General features: G+C 39.8%; 1 protein-coding gene across 1 annotated transcript in view; it reads right to left on the bottom strand.

Annotated features, from left to right (window-relative positions):
- FAT3 (FAT atypical cadherin 3) overlaps positions 1-20,006 on the bottom strand; it is a gene marked incomplete at both ends in the record, with an annotated part of 451,188 nt that overhangs the window by 224,305 nt on the left and 206,877 nt on the right. Inside the window, one exon of the mRNA XM_083362083.1 lies at positions 2,584-2,645. Coding sequence (XP_083218209.1) covers positions 2,584-2,645 — 62 coding nt within the window. The remainder of the gene's footprint in view (positions 1-2,583; positions 2,646-20,006) is intronic.

The following is a 20,006-nucleotide window of genomic DNA, read 5'->3' as shown; positions in this document are numbered from 1 at the left end:
GTAATGGTTTCCCAGAAATATGTGGTTGGGCACTTTCACAACAGGAAACTACAAGATTGCCTTCTGTGTGTTCCAGCATGGCTCTTCTTGGGAGCAACAGGAGATAAATCAAGGTTCTCAGATTCAATATTAAATTACATTCTAAAATAAAGCATATGGAAACCCATAGACCAAATGGAAAAGCTATGGGATAAATTTTAAAAAAATGACTGTATGTTTTTGTAGTAGGTGTAAATTGGTGGGTCTTGGCTTCTCTCTGTCACCCTGGACTCAAAGTGAAAGTTAAGTTTTTCCCCTGATCGAATCACTGAAATCTTCCTAACAAGATTTACTGAAATGAGGAAGACAGGATTACAAGAATTTCAGCAAATAAACTATTTCCCATCAGAATCAATTTATATTCTAAAATAAATCATAAAGGCAGAGCCTTTCATAATGGATGAGTCTGTAGGTGTCAATTTCCATTTTCTAAGTCCATAGGACTTAATGTGAGAACCAACTCTTATGTACAGTAAGCACAACACAAACAATGAACAAATAAACAGAGTTCCTATCAAGCATGCAATCCATTCACTGCAGGAACTAATTTATCCCTGCTACAATCACATAGTTAAAAGGCCAGCAAGACTCAGTTCTGCGGGCTCATTTCCATTATTCCAATCTCCCAAATCCCAGAATCAGTGCTACTGATTCAGTTTAATAAACGTTGCAATTCTTTCTTCAATTAAAAATAGACAATATGATTTTCTTTTAGGGGTACTTATGCCACGTAACAGAGTGAGTGCCTGTTACTCGTCCCAGCTTCTGCCAACCTAGCAGTTCGAAAGCACGTAAAAATGCAAGCAGAAAAATAGGGACCACTACGGTGGGAAGGTAACAGCGTTCCGTGCGCCTTTGGCGTCTAGTCATGCCGGCCACATGACCACGGAGACGTCCTCGCACAAGCGCTGGCTCTTTGGCTTTGAAACGGAGATGAGCACCGGCCCCTAGAGTTGGAAATGACTAGCACGCATGTGCAGGGGAACCTTTACCTTTACCTTTATGAAATATATTAGCTCAGTGGTTCTCAACCTTTTCTTTACCACAAACACCCTTTAAATACCTTTTATGGCCATGGACCATGGCCATAAAAGGTATACAAAGACTTAACTCAAGATTTAAATCGTAACATTTCTTCAAGACCTCGCAGACTCTCTGTGACAATATCATGGCACCCCAGAGGTCAGCAGACCACAGGTTCAGAACCACTGTGTTAGCTAGTTGGCACCATTTCCCACTGGATATAAATCCTTTTCCTCTTCATTTTAAAGGGTACATAGGAAATATCTGATTTACAGACTGTAGAACAGTCAGTAAAATCCCCGCAGGCCCTATATAAACTTATGACACTTGATTCCCTGCCTCATTTTCAACCTGGCCATATATCATATTGTTCTACGATTTGAAGTTTGTCCAAGGATCTATTGAAAAATAAATTGTGTGTGTGTGGCTCCACAAGCCTCTTTTTTTAAAGGCTCTTAGCACTCTTCAAGATCATAGCACCAAAAATAGGATAGCAAACCACAAAAGCAGGATGATATGATTTTCCATTTTTTTTAAAAAAAATAAGGAACGAAATCACTTCCTTCCCCAAACAGTCAATTCTCAACATTTAAATAAAGGGGCTAAAAATTACAATCTCATTTTTTCTGCTAATGTCATGGTCATGGTCATGATCGCCATCATCTTCATCACCACCATCACAATCACTGAAAATGACTTTTTTGTTCCTGTTGTTGCTATTTCTTGCAACTGTTGCATCTTCCAATAAAGATGCATTAAAGTCATTATTCTGACCTAATGACTGATAATAAAAATCTTCAAGATTAAGATGTCCCCAAATAGTTAAACATTGATGACCCTGAAAGGACTTTACTTTCCTCAATTTATCTCCATTTTGAAAATCAGTGTAGAAAATGAATGCAGTTGGAAAAGGATTGGTGGCGCAGTGGTTAGAGTGCAGTACTGCAGGCTACTTCTGCTGACTGCCAGCACTTTGGCAGTTCAATTCTCACCTGCTCAAGGTTGACTCAGCTTCCCAACTTCCGAGGTCGGTAAAATGAGGAGGACTCAGATTGTTGGGGGCAACGTGCTGACTGTTCAAACTGCTTAGAGAGGGCTGTAAAGCACTGCGAAGTGGTACGTAAGTCTAAGTGCTATTGCTATTAGCAATGGACATAAAAAATCCCTGAGTTACTTCCTGCAGAAGCTCCATGAAGCTAGGAAAGTGAAGGAGCAATAGGAGTTTCTGAAGTGTGATATAGTTCTGTTTTTCTCCCACTTTTGCTCAGAAGTCCTTAGAATACAAGTATGCTTAAGGAATTGAAGGAAGACGATGAACAGAAGGCTCATTTGTGCAAAATCTGTAAGCCAAATTGTCCCTTCACCATCTAAATCAGGAGTCTTCAAACTTGGCCCTTTTATGACTTGTGGACTTCAACTCCCAGAATTCCTCAGCCAGCGTGCCTGGCTGAGGAATTCTGGGAGTTGAAGTCCACAAGTCATAAAAGGGCCAAGTTTGAAGACCCCTGATCTAAATCTTACCTCAAGAAAGTGTTCTGCCTGCTGTTCACGATCCAGCTTTCTTGAAGTTGTGGTTATGAGCCCTGTAAGGAAAAAAAACAGAAATATTTTCCGTAAATGTGAGGTCTAGCATACAGCACAAGTAGCAAACCTTTCAGTTTCATCTCACTGTGATAATTGTCAAAGGCTGGGATGCGCAGTAATGGGAGTTGTGCGCTAACTGGAATTGTTCTATTGCGTTCACATAATACATACCTTCACTTGTTTATCTGTTATTTATCTATTGCATTTCTATACTGCCCATCTCACCTTAAATGATTAATAAAAACGTAACATGAATGCATAAATAAGAACAAAGTTAAAAACAGAATGAAAAGATAGGGAAGCAGTGCTAACATTTTAAAAAGCTAAAAGATACCAACTATTCATAAGGTTAAAAGAATAAGAGAGTTGGAAATGGCAAAGATTTCGGCATATTTGAAAGACCAATCGCAACAGAGATATATTGTGGAATGGAGAAGATGGATTGAATATATTCAGAATAAATATGGGACTAAAAAGTTTCATTTAGCATTTGAATAAGTAGTGGATTTTTATGATGTATGATTAGTTATTTGTTACTTTATTAATATTATGATTCTGGAGAGTTAAAGTCCGATAGAACTTAATGTTTTATTTTTGTTGTTAGCATATTTTAGTTTATGTTTGTATTATTATACCCTGTATTCAGCTCTGGGAAGTCGGGGAGGGGGGAGGGTAGGGTAGGGGAGGGTTGGGGAGAGGGGAGGGGGAGGGGGGAGTTCATTGTATTTAAAAATTGTAAAAGTTTTCAATAAAAAAAAAGAATAAGGGAGTTGGAAGAGACTTTGGAAATCTTCTAGTAGGCAACCTTGGCTCTTGAATAAATGAATGAATGAATGAATGAATGAACCTTTATTGTCAAAGTACAACATGTATACATTGAGATTGGCTGAGCTTCCCTTCATGCCCCCACCACAACTCACAGGGACATCAAACCCACCATCTTGTTACACCTTGTGAGCTAACTGCTAAGCTTGTAAGCCGCCCTGAGTCTTCGGAGAAGGGCGGGATATAAATGGAATTAAAATAAATAAATAAATAAATAATTGCACAACACACCGGCTCGCAAGTCAATCATACATAAAGTTATTTCCAGTTCAAGCGCCTGACAGCCCATGGATAAAAGCTGTTCTTCAGCCTGTTGGTACGGCTGGCTATACTCCTGTATCTCCTACCCGATGGTAGGAGAGTAAAGAGGTACCGACCAGGGTGTGAGTCATCCCTGAGAATTTTCCTCACTCTTCCAAGGCAACGAGCCCTGGTGATGTCATCCAGTGGTGTCAGGGGACAGCCCACAATGTCTTGTGCTGTGCTCACCACCCTCTCTAATACTTTTCTATCCGCGGCTGTCAGGCCAGCATACCAAACCATAATACAGTGCGAGAGGACGCTCTCTATAGTAGACCGGTAAAAGAAGGTCATTAGCCGTTGTTCTACCCTGTTCTTCCGCAAGACCCTGAGGAAGTGGAGTCTCTGTTTGGCCTTTCTGGCCACCTGGGTTGTATTAACTTTCCAGGTAAGATCTTCACAGTGGTAGACTCCAAGAAATTTAAAGGAGGAAACTCTCTCCACACAGCCCCCCCCAATGTAAAATGGGGCAGGTTCCTCTCTTTTCCTCTGGAAGTCTAGCACCATCTCCTTTGTCTTGCCAATGTTCAGGTGCAAGTTGTTCTCTAAACACCATAGGGATAATTTTTGTACCTCCCCCCTGTACGCTGTTTCATCTCCACCTGTAATAAGACCCACTACGGTGGTATCTTCTGCAAACTTAATGATCGCAGTGGATGGGTTGGACGATACACAATCTTATGTGTACAGTGAGTACAGGTAGGGGCTAAGTACGCAGCTCTGTGGCGAGCCCGTGCAAAGCTTCAGGGGGGTGAATGAAACAGACCCGACCCTCACTGTTTGTAGCCAGTCCTTTAGAAAGTCTTTAATCCAATCACAGATGGAGGGGGGAAAATTCAAGTCAGTCAGCTTTTCAATAAGGATGCTCAGCAGAATAGTGTTGAAAGCCAAGCTATAATCAATGAAAAGCATCCTGACATAGCTTCCAGGTTTCTCCAGATGGCTTGCTACAGAATGTAGAGCAGTAGCTATGGCATGCTGGCTCAGGAATTCTGTGAGTTGAAGTCCACGAGTCATAAAAGAGCCAAGGTTGCCTACCCCTGCCCTACACCATTTCAGATAAACGGCTGTCCAATCTCTTCTTAAAAACCTCCAGTGATGGAGTCCCCACACATTTTGAAGGCAAGCTATTCCACTGATTAATGATTCTAATCCTAGGTTGGATCTCTCTTTGATAAGCTTCCATCGCCTGCCCTTAGGTTTTTTTGGAAAATAGGTTGATCCTCCTTTTCTTTGTGGCAGCCCCTCAAATATTGGAACATGGTTATCGTGTCACCCCGAGCGCTTCTTTTAATCAGACTAAACACACCCAGTTTCTGTAACCATTTCTCATGATGAACAGTTCCCTAAACATCTTTGTTGCTCTTCTCTGCACTTTTTCTAGAGTCTCAACATCTTTTTTATATTGTGGCTACCAGATGTTTGACCCATTGGCAGAGCCAGATCTTAACACTCTTTCTGAAAGGCAGAAGAGTGGGGGGCTCCACTCATCTCTGGGGGTAAGGTGTTCCTAAGGACTGGGGCAACTGCAGAGAAATCTCTCTTCCTGGATCCTGCCAGAGGAAACACTTCAACTGATAAGATTCACAAATACAGGTGCTGGTTAACTGATCACAGATATGCATGTAAAAACACTGTACTGGACTCAGCTGGAACTCAATTTCCATTGAAATCAACAGGTGAAGTTAGCAAGTGAGGTTAGCTATGGGCATTACAGATCCACTAATGACAGCTAAACCAGTCAAACATTTCTAGGTACTTTGTTTAACACACATTTTAAAAGCAAATTAGCTTGATTCCACACTTTCTAGATGAATATTCCAGACAGAAGCACTGTTTATACAAGACAGTGTGTGACATTCTGGATTTTGCGGTGTTTGTTGCTTTATTTAATAAATTAATTAATGAGATGGCTGCCATCTCATATATATATCAGAGATAAGTCTGCTCTTAGGGAGGATAATATTCCACGGGCAGATGCAATGGCAGAAAAGGCAGCCTTGTTCTTTGTATTTTGCGGTGCAATTATTTTAAAAATCTATCCCTCCCTTCTCTCTGTGTGTTCCAGATATAATGTGCATTTAGAACCGATACAGAACAGAAAAAAGGCTGTAAACCCACCTGCACCCATCCCATAATGCTTGAAAGCCCATACACAGATGCATACCTGCCATGCTCTTCCATTTCAGGATAAGCCATGTTAGGCAGATTGCAGAAAAGGAACAAGCAATCATGTGCTAGAGAGAGCAAATATATCCCATTAAAACAAATAAATAAAAGGAAATAGAGCAAAGTTTAATTTACACCAAATGAACACCACTCGCTCTCACCGTTCGACCTTTCTATTTACCTTCTATGAGCGCTGGTGGCGCAGTGGTTAGAATGCAGTATTGTAGGCAAACTCTGCCCACTGCCAGGAGTTCGATCCTGACTGGCTCGAGGTTGACTCAGCCTTCCATGCTTCTGAGGTTGGTAAAATGAGGAGCCAGATAATTGGGGGGCAATATGCTGATTCTGTAAACTGCTTAGAGAGGGCTGTAAAAGCACTATGAAGCACTGTATAAGTCTCAGTGATCTTACTCTTGCTCTTATCTATGTGAAGTATCACCTCCGTGACATCCACATACCACCTCATCCACAGTGTTGTGATTCAGGGTCAGCCTGTGGGTTCGGCAGTTGGGTTGGACGACTCAGAGGAGGAGGAGGGGGGTGTTGAAGACCTTGCTGAGGGGGTTGGAGATCTTGCTGATGAGAGCCCTCAGCCAGGCCCCTCCCACTTGGTCACCATGGAGACCCAGCTGTGTGAGCCTGACAGCGTGGATGAAGATGACCCACAGCTGGCCCTGTTCAAGGACGCCCGACGCAGGAGGCAGTCAATTAGGAGTAAACAGAGGAAGGCAATGGGGCTCCTCGGAAGGAGGCAGAGAGAAGCCACGCCCTGAACTCTATATAAGGGGAATGTGTGGGAGGGCTGGTTTGCTGAAGGCAACCGCTTGGATAGTTCCTGTTTCTTAAAGCTCCTGTTTCTTGGTTTGTCTTGTTCCGTTTGTTTTTGTAGTAATAAATTTGGCAGGCGTAATTCCAGCCTCTTGCCTTCTTGTAAAAGGGGTTGTCCCTGCCTTTTCTGCAGGGCCGGTAGCAGGCTGGTACAGAACACACTGCACTTGCTTTTGAAACCTATCAGCTCTCTCTCTTGAAGGACCTAATAACTCCATGCAACCATGATTTTTTCCGGGATCCCTTCCTCTTGATGCCTTCTCTCTTCCTTCACAGAGTTGTTTTAAAATTGGATCCTCATTCATTCTGTCTACATGTCTAAATCATCTGAACATACTATTTCAGCCCAGGTGCTCAATTTAGTATTCAGTTGTTTTATTCTTTACCTAGCGCTCTCTCTCTCTCTCTCTCAAATTTTTATTGAAGATGTTAATGATGGTAATTAAAACTTATACAAACTAAATCCAGAGAGAAAAAGGAAAGTAGAAGACAGGGTAAAATATACAAAGAAGGGAAAAAGAAAAAAAATGATAAAGAAGTGACTTTCAATCTTCATCACGTTAAGTATCAACAGGTTGGTGGCCCTTCACTCTCCATAAAGTTCCAGAGAGATGTCTCTTCTTCCTATAATCCACCCCCTTATCCATAAACAAGCCCATAGGGTATCAACTTTTCAATCCTGGCACCAGCAAAACTTTGTAAAATATTGCCAGAATTTCATAAAAAGGTATCCTATTTTAACCTTGATAACAGAATAAGAGTTGGAAGGGACCTTGAAGGTCTTCTTGTCCAAACTCCTGCTCAAGCAGGAAACTACAGTATACCATTTCACACAAATATCCAATCTCTTCTTAAAAACCTCCAGTGTTGAGCACCTACAAGTTCTGGAGGCAAGCTGTTCCACTGATTGTTCCAACTGTTTGGAAATGTCTTCTTGGTTCTAGGTTGGTTGTCTCCTTGATTAGTTCCCATCCATTGCTTCTTATCCTGCCTTCAGATGCTTTGGAGAATGGGTTGACCCCCCCCCCTTAGATATTGTAACACTGCTATTATGTCACCCTTAGTCCTTATTTTCATTAAACTATACATACCCAGTTCCTGCAACTGTTCTTTGTCTATTTTAGCCTCCAGTCCCCTAATAATTTTTGCTGCTCTTTTCTTCGTTCTTTCTAGAGTCTTAACACCTTTTTTTATATCATGGTGGCCAAAACTGGATGAAACATTCCAAGTGTGGTCTTACCAAGGAGTTATAAAGTAGTACTAACACTTTATGTGATTCTTGATTCTATCCCTCAGTTAATGCAGCCTAGGATTGTGTTGGGTTTTTTGGCAGTTGCAGCACATTGCTTGCTCATATTTAAGTGGTTGATCAACTTTACATTCCTTCCTTTTACTTCTGAAAAACTTAAAATTCCTTGAAATGCTGTTGTAGTTTTTGCTTTGTCTCCAGTTCTTCTATCTTATTGAAACAGGCATCTCTTTTCCTAAATCTAATAAAAAGACACTGTCCAGCTCATTCTCTTGGTTTATCATCTGTATTTCCCCTTAATTTTTAAAACTTCAGCCAGCTTCTTTTGTATATCTAGCAAAGAATCCTTATCTGGGTTAATTCTATCCTGTTAAGTCTATCCTGTGTATTTCCACTTTAAATGCCTTCTCTGTCATGTAATCCACACTTCTTTTAATCCAGTATTTCTGATTCTACTATTTATGCACCAAGCAAAATCTGTTTCACAAATCCCACAGGAGGGTAGGGCTGAAGAGATCGTGCTTGTCAACCATGTAGCTAACCCCTGAGAAATAGAGCGTGAATGGCAACTTGGTGATCCAAAAATCTAGGATGAAATTCTATGCACAGTTAAATTGGAATAAGCTCCATTGATCAGAATTACTTATGAAAGGGCAGGCGCACAACTGCGCCATCCTGTAATAAATCTCCACAAAGCAATTTGTTGCCTAAAGAGTCAGTAGCATCTCCATAACTGCTGATGAAGAATGACTTGAGCTTCAACAATATAGCAGAATGGAAGAGTTGTGCATTTGTAATAACCCAGAGGGCTAAACACATCACTGACTTGAACCAGAAGCCAATTTCTCCTGCCCACAACCTCTAGAAGCTGTAGCTCCGAAAGAGGAAACACTTGGAATTGTAATAAAAGAAATGTTTGGTACGTTCTCCTAAACGCAACTCCCAGGATATTTAGGAAGAAGCCATGAGAATTATAGTGATATAAAACCTATAAAAACTCATAGCGCAGACAGGGCTGTTTGCAATCCAAGTCACAACCTGTCGTTGTTGGGAGTGTGGATGAGCGCTCACTTGTCTGTCCTGATTTGGAAGTGGTCTATTCCCATGGACGTTTTACGTACCTCTTGAGAGTGGAAAAGAACATAAATTATCTTATTTACAAATTTTGCTATGTGCAACCACCACCAACCGAACTGCCAGCAAAGGCTAAAGATATATTTGTTCTTCCCCAAAGAATAGTAAAAATGAAACAACATCAGCTCTTTATTTTTCTAAGGCAGCCAAGTGCCTTGTGTTGAATACATTAAGATAGGCTATAAATCAAACATCACTATATAATTGCCTATCCCAGATGTACCATATGCAGCAGAAAAGCTTAGTTATGTTAGAGTTATAATGAGCCGGAGATGTGACGGTGGCTAACCGTAAATGGAAAGCAATTCTATCTTGGATTATGGTGGATAATACAAGAGCAACAGGGAATGAAGGGTTAGGAGGCAAGGTTATGAGATATAAAGGTGCTCAATCATGGGCAACATCTGGATATGGGGAGTAAAGTTTGTGGCATGACTGAACAAAGCAGGAAAGATGGTTGAGCTTTCTTTTGTACAACGGTGAGGTTGGGCTTCTCTACTATAGCATTACTTCATCCCTAATGGAGAAAACATTTGTCAACCTGGAGACCACTGATTGTACAGATAATATAATAATAATAATAATATAATAATCCTTATAGTCATGACAATAAATGGGACCACAATTTCCACTGCTAAGCAAGGGGGTTGTTAAATGAGTTGTGCCCGATTTTACGACCTTTTTAGCTACAGTTGTGAAGTAAACCATGCAGTCGTTATGCAAATCTGGCTTTTCCCATTGACTGTGCTTGTTGGAAGCCGGCTGGGAAAGTTGCAAAATGTGATCACGACCCCACTGTGTTGTAAATATAGGCCAGTTATTTAGTGCGCAAATTTTGATCACGTGACCGTAGGAATGTAAGTCGTAAGCGTGAAGGTCAGTCGCATGTTGCTTTTTTCGGTGCTGTTATAACTTCGAAAGGTTGCTAAATGAATGGTTGTAAGTTGGGGACTACCTGTAAACACCCTTCAAGTCCAATCCATTTTTGCAACTTTCAGAATTTACTGGAGATTGGGCCACTGCAATTATGTAATAAAACGATAATTTAGGACAATGAGATGATCGGCTTTTAGAATTGTCATCAATAACTTCCCCTCTTTCCCAAGTATACAACAGGCCGCAATGCAATCTGCCTTTAGGAAAACTATTTAGACCTGGCTCTCCCTCCAGGCATGGGTGCAATCCCTTTTCGGATCTTTTTAATACAGTGCTTGGGCCCCATTTTACTTTCCGCTTTTCATAATTACATTCAGAGTATGTTTTACTGTTATGTGGGTTACTTCAGTTTATTCTTTATATGGGGCTTTTTTGTTTACTGTATGCTACCAAGAGTCACATTGTTTGAACTGAGCAGATTTATAAATCCAATCAATCAATCAATCAATCAATCAATCAATCAATCAATCAATCAAGCTGATTTAATGATTTGCTCCTATAAGTGCTCAGAAAGCTGAGAGGACCCATTGATTCTGGTGACATCCACAACAACCCTTAAATAGAAAAAAACTGAACGAAGTTTATTGTCTCTACAACAGACATGTCAAACTCGCAACGTCATGTGACATCGCGCAATGTATCAGAGCTTTTTCTCCATTGCCGGCAATGGGGTGGGCGCGGTTTCCTGATGACGCGTCCTGCCTGTGGGCCGGCAGATTGACACCCCTGCTCTACAATGTGAAGGTTCAAAATTATTTTGACAGAGTAGGGAAATGATGTGCCTTCAAGATCAACTCTCCCATTTCAAAGGGACAAATGTCTCAGACACTCAGCATTAATGTAGAATTTCATCAGCACATCAATACGATATTTTATGAAAATATTGATGTTGCAGGCGGGAGTTTCAAATTCACAGAAAATCACATACCAACTTTAATCAGAATCTCCTGGATCCCAGCTCAATGTTGCTGCCACTACAATACAGTATAAACATGGTCCAGCCGACTTATGTTTAACAAAGTTCTGTGCATTCTGATATTTATGTCACTGTTCACCGCCCTGAGTCCTTAGGGAGAAGGGCGGTATACAAATCAAATAAATAAATAAATAAATAATTAATAATAATAATAATAATAATAATAATAATAATAATAATAATAATAATAATAATAAATAAATTTGGACTTTATCCTCATTTAATGGAGATGTGTTATTGTAGATTTCTCTATTAAATCAACAGATTTTCCTTTAAAAGTATGTTTCCTTTCAAACGATGCCACTCATCTCAATTATATAATTTGGCAATGACACAAATTAATGTAAATGAAATAAATATGGACTTATCAGTCACTTGGAAGTAATAGATATCATTTTCTCTGAAAGGTGTCTTGAAATCCAGTTCTATGCAAGTTCTCACAAAGTATTACTACTGTAAGTTTGTCAACTGTGTCAAACGACTAAAGATTCACCAAGACAAAATTTAAAGCAGACATGACACAACTTCTTGTTTTCCAGTCTTCTAAAACATACCATTGAGATTTTATGTTATTGCCTTAATCTGAGAAGTAGTTACAGGTTAACACCCCTGGCAACTTCTGTGCTGAATATTCATAGTACATTTTTACTGACAAAGAAAAGGCTGTTCCGAAAGCAGGATGGGAATTATCTGTGAATATATTTATACTGAAGGTTATTTTGTGCTTCATTTGGGGAGAAATCGCAAATCTGTGGAGAATCGCCCACTGTCACTCCACCAATTTAATGTTAGTGCATCCACTGGGAAGGGCCGGGCACGGATGTCCTCAAATTCTCTCATATGCCAAAAAACGGTGTTCTGAAATTGCAAGGTCAGAATTCTTGGGAAAATCCAGGAGGAGGAGTAACTCTGTTGGCATTGAAACGCCCCCCCCCAAGTTTATACCATATTAAAATAAAAGAGAATAACATAAAAAGAAAGATTATGCGCCTTTTGTTGATTTGAAGGGCACGTTTGGATTGGTTTACGGGGACCAAAAGAATCCAAATACAATTTCCAGGGTGAGAAAGCCATATTTCAGAAATCTTTAGCAGCTGAAGCGATGTTTAACAAATTGAGGTTTGGGGGCAAACGCAACAATCAGCCAAATGGAATGACTATAAATTACTAAAAATTGTGGAATCACACAATCACATAAAGTCGGAAGAGCCCAATCCCTGCTCTGCACAGGAGGGCAATTTAGAATACCCCTGACAGATGGCCATCCAGCATCTGTTTGAACACATCCAGAAAACAGGAGCTTACTATTCTCCTTACTAATTGGTAATCTTTTTGGTAAGCTTGAGATATAGCAGATGTTTACAATTAAGGCTCTGTGGAATTCCCAAATGGTTAGCTGTGGATAATAACACAGAGCAAATCTGCAAGCTTTGCGGTAGCTAGCCTACTACTATTCAGGGGTTTGATTGGTCCTTCCTCCCACTGAGAAACCCATGAGCCCACAAACAAGTCCCATTTGCAAAAGGAACTAAGGATGAAAAGGCAACCTTTAGTGCAGTCTTAAATCTTAGCCCAGCCCAGCCTCAGCGCCTTTCAGTTGCATCCGAGCTGATTTTTTTTAAAGAACTATTTTCAGGTCATATATTGTGACTTACGTACATTTTTGAAAGGATGCTTCAATCAATCCTGTCTTCCTTCCTTCCTCTTTCTTCCCCATGTTTTGCCTTTTCAAAGATCTTTTCTCTAACACCTCCTATGTTTCCTCTAATTAATAGGAACTGTCACCTGGGCTTTGAATTTCATGACTGACAAAATTTGCTGACAGCTTAAAAGTTTCGTGGGAACTCCCTGAATATTCCGGAACCACACTGTAGTAGCTCTCCGCGTCTCTAATTTTTATTTTGAAAGCACTCAGGCCTGAGGAGAAACTCTTAAAACTGCTTTGAATATCTCCTTGAGCAGAATGTCTTAATAGCATCACTTGTGTGTTGTGAAGCGTGGGCAGACAGTACTTTTGTATTAAGCTCATATTAAGAAGATAATGTATTACTGCATGGCAAAGGTTGAATGAACACGAAGTCTGAAGACTTCCTTCCGTAGGTCTGACTTGTCCTAGAATAGAAAGCATGTAAAAAAAAATCTGCATTATGTCTTCAATTTTCCTAGCTAGGGAAAACAGGAATTGAGATGAGGTATACAGCTGGGGATAGGCTCCCTCTCACGGGATAAAGGCCTAAATCTGATTTATAGAGAGATCTCTGCAAACCTCTGGCAGATTCTCCTAAATAACTATAATTTTAAAATGCCAATGATTTTGCATGAGAAAATGATATACAAGAGAGACGGCTTTTTCCCGTGCATTGTAATTGTGCTATTTTCTACGTACGGAGGACATACAAATACAGAGATTTGCTTTGAAGGTCTCCAGAGGATTCCTCTCTTTCTCTGATGCATCAGGAATGAATGCAGGAAGGGATTTTTGCACAATAATCAAAACAATGGCTCTTTCACACACAGTGAAAGATGATCTGGAGAATTAGAGCTTTCAGCATCCATACTTGGCAATAATAATAATAATAATAATAATAATAATAATAATAATAATAATAATAATAATAATAATAATAATAATAATATTGGAAGGGACCTTGAAGGTCATCTCGCCCAACCCCCTGCTCAGGCAGGAAACCCTATACTATTTTGGACAATGGCTGTCTAGTCTCTTCTTAAAAACTTCCAGTGTTGGAGCATTCACACCTTCTGGAGGCAGGTTGTTCCACTGATTAATTGTTCTAACTGTCAGGAAGTTTCTCCTTAGTTCTAGGTTGCTTCTCTCTTGGGTTAGTTTCCATCCGTTGCTTCTTGTCCTGCCTTTGGGCACTTTGGAGAATAGCTTGACTCCCTCTTCTTTGTGGCAGCCACTGAGATATTGGAACACTGCTATCATGTCCCCTCTCGTCCTTCTCTTCATTAAACTAGACATACCCAATTCCAGCAGCCGTTCCTAATATGTTTTAGCCTCCAGTCCTCTAATCGTCTCAGAAGGAACAAGAATATGCTGGGTAAAAAGTCAAGGATTGCAATATTAGCCTACTTTATATCAAAGAAGGAACTTGCTTAACTGCAGTCTGAGAGTCACTGCATGGCAGGCTCCCAAAACCAAGACAGACACATGAGATTCTCTAAGCATTTTTCTTTATTGTTCCACACCTACAGATGGAAATCTTGCCAAACTAAAGCTAACTACTTGAATCATAAAACATCTAACTCAGGGAACTACTACGGAGGAACCATCTTCACCCTCTTTCCCTCACACAAACTATGTAACTGTGATGTCTCTTGCTCCTCTGGAATGCACTCCATCCCTCCTGAGAATCAAGACAGCATTCCATCACATTGCATTAAGAAAGTTACTTGGCCCATTAAAGTGCCTTGCAAATAAGAGGATTCTAGCTGACTTTGGCTAATTTCAAAAGCCTAAGAAAGCTTGGGTCTGCTTAGTACTGACAGGAAACCATCAGGGAATAGCAGGACTATAAACTAGTGGTCAAGCCAGCATCTTGAAGGATAGGAACCATGGTGGCGCAGTGGTTAGAATGCAGTAAGGTAAAGGTAAAGGTTCCCCCGCACATGCGTGCTAGTCGTTTCCGACTCTAGGGGCCGGTGCTCATCTCCGTTTCAAAGCCGAAGAGCCAGCGCTTGTCCGAGGACGTCTCCGTGGTCATGTGGCCAGCATGACTAGACGCCAAAGGCGCACGGAACGCTGTTACCTTCCCACTGGAGTGGTCCCTATTTTTCTATTTGAATTTTTTACGTGCTTTCGAACTGCTAGGTTGGCAGAAGCTGGGACGAATAACAGGCGCTCACTCTGCTACATGGCACACGGGATTCAACCCGCCAAACTGCCGACCTTCTGATCGACAAGCTCAGTGTCCTAACCCACTGAGCCACCGCGTCCCTTCTAGAATGCCGTATTTGCAGGCTAATTCTGCTGAGTGCCAGGGGTTTAATCTTCATGGGCTCAAGGTTGACTCAACCTTCCAACGTCGGTAAAATGAGGACCCAGATTGTTGGGGGCAATATCCTGACTCTTTAAACCACTTAGAGAGGGCTGTAAAGCACTGTGAAGTGGTATATAAGTTTAAGAGCTATTGCTGTAATACCAAACCACATTAGGGTGGCTGTCGAGAGAAGTATGAGAAAAACACTCGCTTGACATAATGAAGACTCTATTTGAAGTCATCATCATGATCATGGTATCACCACCACCATATTAATATTGGAGATTTATACTGGTGCCTCCGGGTGCTTTAAGCTGTATTATTAATACACATGAGGAATGAGGAAAATTCATTTGGTTTGCATTTTAATGCAAATGTAGCTAATTTCACACATTTCAAGCCAATTAATGAACTGAAACTCAAGTTATATTTCAAATGTCATTTCTCTGAATTTTGCAGATTAATTCATTAAGTCAGAAAAAAAACCAGTACAGATGTTAGAAAACAGACACAAATGGCATTGAGAAAAATTGCTTGCGAAAGCGGAGTCCTTTGGCAGCGTTCTAAATAAAAACGGGATTTCAAAATACCTACAAAATTTAGTACAAACTTTTTTTTTTAAAAAAAAGATTCATCAAAGTAACTATGGAATGTAAATGAACCAGACCAAAGACTAGAAAAATGATAAATTTATAAGAACAGCGTTGCTTATCCCTAACATGTTTTTATTGCTGTTGCTTGTGAGCTGTCCAGGGTTATAGCATATAAGATGGTGTTGTGGGATTATAAATTTCCTAAAATAAATATTTAGTCCTTTGGGGCTATCCAGACATCTAGGGGACAAGAAAACTAAGTTCTAAATGATTTACTAGCTCCTGTTCAAGGAAAAGAAAACAAATGTAATTACAGATTATACTCATAAACAAACTATCCAGAAAATGTAATGGAAAAAATAGAGATATCTATTAAAATGTCTGGGTTTTTTTATTTTATGTTCTTCCCCCATCAGGTTGATCTTCCCTCTCCAGTGAGAGTCTCCTAGTAACTCACTTATGCCTGTTCTTCCCTATGGATATAAAATCCCCAAGGATAATGCCCCAGGAACTTATCAATAAAACAACCATTTTTGAAAATGGAGGTAAAATTGAAACCTGAAACTTGTCTTTTAGGGATGGCAGATAAACAGCTAGAAAGAAAACATGGGGTTTATTTTTATATACGACATTGTCTGCAAGTTTATTATATGCCCAAAGATGGAAAGAGTATTATATACCCAGGATGGAAGAATGGACTTTGAAATTAATCGAGAAAACTGAGATGGTAAAATTGACTACCTTGCTTAGAGACAATAACCTGATTAAATTTCTTGCAACCTGGAGACCACAATTAGATTTTGTTCAAGGACAAAAATCAATTTGGATTTTTGGGATCACGTCTGATTTGATTAGAGAAATATGGTGGTTTCTTAAAATCACAGTTAATTATATTTGATAATTTATTACCGTATGTGTCAGATTGAAATTAAGAGACGAATATTATGCAAATGTTGATCTTTCAGAATGTTTATTATTAGTAATTTAAGATAGTTTTTTTTTAAAAAAAGATTGATTACCGTATTCATTTACGTTAGGGACCAGTTACTGTATTATTTTACTTTACAGAAAAAAGTTGGAGGTCACTCTAAAATTTTGACCATTTCAGACTTGCGAGCTAAACATCATATCATCATCGTCTCCTGCTGTCCTTGGAAACAAGTTTTAGTTAAATATTTAAAAGTAAAGCCCTTAATTGAAAAAGGGCATCCTGTCACTTTAAGGATTGTGATCTCCTGGCTGATGTAAGATCTGGGATAGAAGAGAATTGAGATACTAGGGAGAAAATCATCTCTATAATCTTCAGATCATAAGTGAACAATCCCAAAATAGAGACTGCATTGAATAGGACCACCCATTCATGAACGATGAGGACAACTCCTCTTTTCTAATGATATATATAAAAAAAACCTATACATTTGAAAGTAAGTGAAACACAGATGGATGTACAACAAAATTTGGGTCATTTTTTGTCTGCCTCTTCAGAGAAAATTCGGTGTCTCCTAAACAGCTAATTGTTAATATGGAGCTTCCTTACAGTTTTAAACAACTGTGTCACTCCTTATTTTCCATGAAAATTATGGTATTCTAGTTTGCTTGCAATTAGCATATAATTAGTACTTCCAGCAGTTGCTATAAATACCTATCTAACTGCTGGCTAGCTTGGTATCCAGCACACACAATCATTATATAATTTCTGTCACTTTTTTCCCATGCATCAGTGCCAGGGGAAACTGAGTAAAACTCGGAAAACGGATCAGAGTAATTTATGCTAATTGGTTTGGGCTTTAGCAGAGATCAAACATATACTAGGTCCACAAGTGAGTGTGGCATTCAGGGTGTGACAAATTTTCATCACAGCTAAGGACTGAATTCTTCAATTTTCTCCCCAAACCGTTAAGATTTAAAACCAGCACTAAAGATAAATTTTCTGACTATTAGAACAATCAATCAGTGGAACGACTTACCTTCTGATGGAGCAGGGGTTTGGATAGAAGACCTTCAAGGTCCCTTCCGACTGTTATTCGGTTATTGTCAATTAACAAATGTAATCATTATGTTTGCATAAACATTACAATTTTTAAAAAGGAAGTGAGGTTTATTTTCTTTAAAAAAACCCCCCACATATGCACCAATATCAATATGGTAGTATGTGAGTATTTACTTGATAAACTTGAAGGGGGGGTGGGGAGAAAGGAGGGAAGAGAAATTTTAAAAATCCTCCATCCCTAATTTATAACATCTGCAGTTGCTGCTTAAGAATCCAAAAACTTTTTTTTTTTGCCAGCCTTTCAATGGAATATTTTATACAAAAGTTACAGCTGGCAAAATCAAAGCAACCATCGTCCCTTCTTGTGTAAATGAAGAAGCTCATTTTCTAGTCATGTTGAGCTTCCAAGTCAGCTTTTTCCAAACTGGTGCTTCCACGTATTTCAGGACTGTAAACCCCCAAATTCCAAAACAACATGAAAACTCATCTGGAAGGCTTCATGTTGCAAAGGCTCCAAATTAGATTTTTTAAAATCCCATTTTGATAAATAACTCAAGGTGGTGAACATTCTTCTGTTTTCCCAACAACAACAACAACAACCCTGTGAAGTGACTTGGGCTGAGAAAGTGGGACTGGCCCAAAGTTACCACAGCAGGCTTTCATGCTTAAGGCCTGACTAAGACTCACAGTCTCCTGGTAATTGGCCCAAAGTCACCCAGCCAACTTTCTTGCCTATAGCAGGACTAGAACTCAAGAGTCTTCTGGTGATTGGCCCAAAGTCACCCAGCTGGCTTTTATGCCTAAGGTGGGACTAGAACTCACAGTCTCCTGGTTTCTAGCTTGGTGCCTTAACCACTGGACCAAATTGGGTCTCATTTGTTCAACTAATTAGGGAAAGAATTCCGAATGTTAATGTAAGCACCATTCTCTCAACTTCTGATAACTTCCCATGGTATGAATTATCAACAGCATTGCTCAAAGAGAATTCTTCTTTTCTGGGATGACTCTATTTTTCTAGCAAATACACGGGCGCTACATATTTCGTTCTTGATATAGAAGCAAACAGGACATACAATCCAGCAAAAAAGCTATGAGAATCAAAACCAATTTGGTAGTATCTGCTACTTCAATCACTTCTACATTTTACAATTACGTGCAACAATTTTGCAGCCATAGGTACGAAAGCGAGCAACGTTATGCATCTCTGGAGAAAATAAATACATGAAAATAAATACACAAAAATGCTTATAGACAGATGACAGCAAATCACTTTAGAGACTGTTGACACTTTAGATTGATTTTAAGTCTTCTGGACACTTTTGGGGAACATATTTTTTCACGCTGGATTGAAGGAGAAATAAAACTCCCAGAGTGGAATATTCCAGTCATGTTTAGGTCAGCTATTATTATTTAGAAAAGACTTAGACATTTTCAACATGATCACACATCACACATCAGACTAGTCCAGGGGTCAGCAACCTGAAACAGTGAAAGAGCCACTCGGAACTGGTTCCCTAACAAAAGGAGAAACTGGGAGCCGCAAAAAATGTGTGCACATGTGCATACATGCGCACATGTGCAGAACAGGGTTTGACTGAAGAGTGGAGCCAAGGCGAGATATGCACCTACCCTGCATATTTGAATTGATTGGTTGAACTTTTTTAGTCCCACTTTTTTTTTGGACTGCACATGGCAGAGGACTGGGAGCCGCAGGAGATGGCTGAAAGAGCTGCATGCGGCTCCAGAGCCGTGGGTTGCAGACCTGTGGTCTAGTCAATGATGTCACCGATCAGTGGGAAAATAGAAGACCCATCAAAGGCACAAGAAATATTGCACGTGGCACTATAAAGTGTGAATTACACACCTCAGATCTCTGGACTGTGGCATTTCTGATCTCTGTGATCCTATGAGATCCTCCACAGGAACTGCCTTTGAGATCCCCCTCCCGGTATGATCTCTCAACTGTTGAAATCTCCAGACAATAGTAGGAAAAATTCTTTTTTCTTGTACCTTCACAATCACATTGTTGAAATTTACAAAGAGCCTAATTAGAATTAGCCTAATTAGCCTAATTACCTGTTCCAGCAGTCCGGCCTGGCCTGATAGCTCTAATTGGGGTCCCAGTTTGTATTTTACTATTGTTTTTTTTTCACTATTGTTCATTCTGTATGCCTACCTTATTCTGTACACTGCCCCGAGTCCCTCGGGAGAAGGGCGGTTTATAAAAACAAACAAACAAACAAATAAATAAATAAATAAATTAGAACACATTTTCATGATTATATTTTTTTTTTACAAAATGGCATAAAGTAGATGTGTAATCCTTCAAACAGGTTTAACAGGCCTGATTTACTGAAAA

This window comes from Vipera ursinii, assembly GCF_947247035.1.
Source record: "Vipera ursinii genome assembly, chromosome: 4".
In the NCBI taxonomy this organism is placed as follows: domain Eukaryota; kingdom Metazoa; phylum Chordata; class Lepidosauria; order Squamata; family Viperidae; genus Vipera; species Vipera ursinii.
This window is presented reverse-complemented; position numbering and strand designations above follow the sequence as displayed.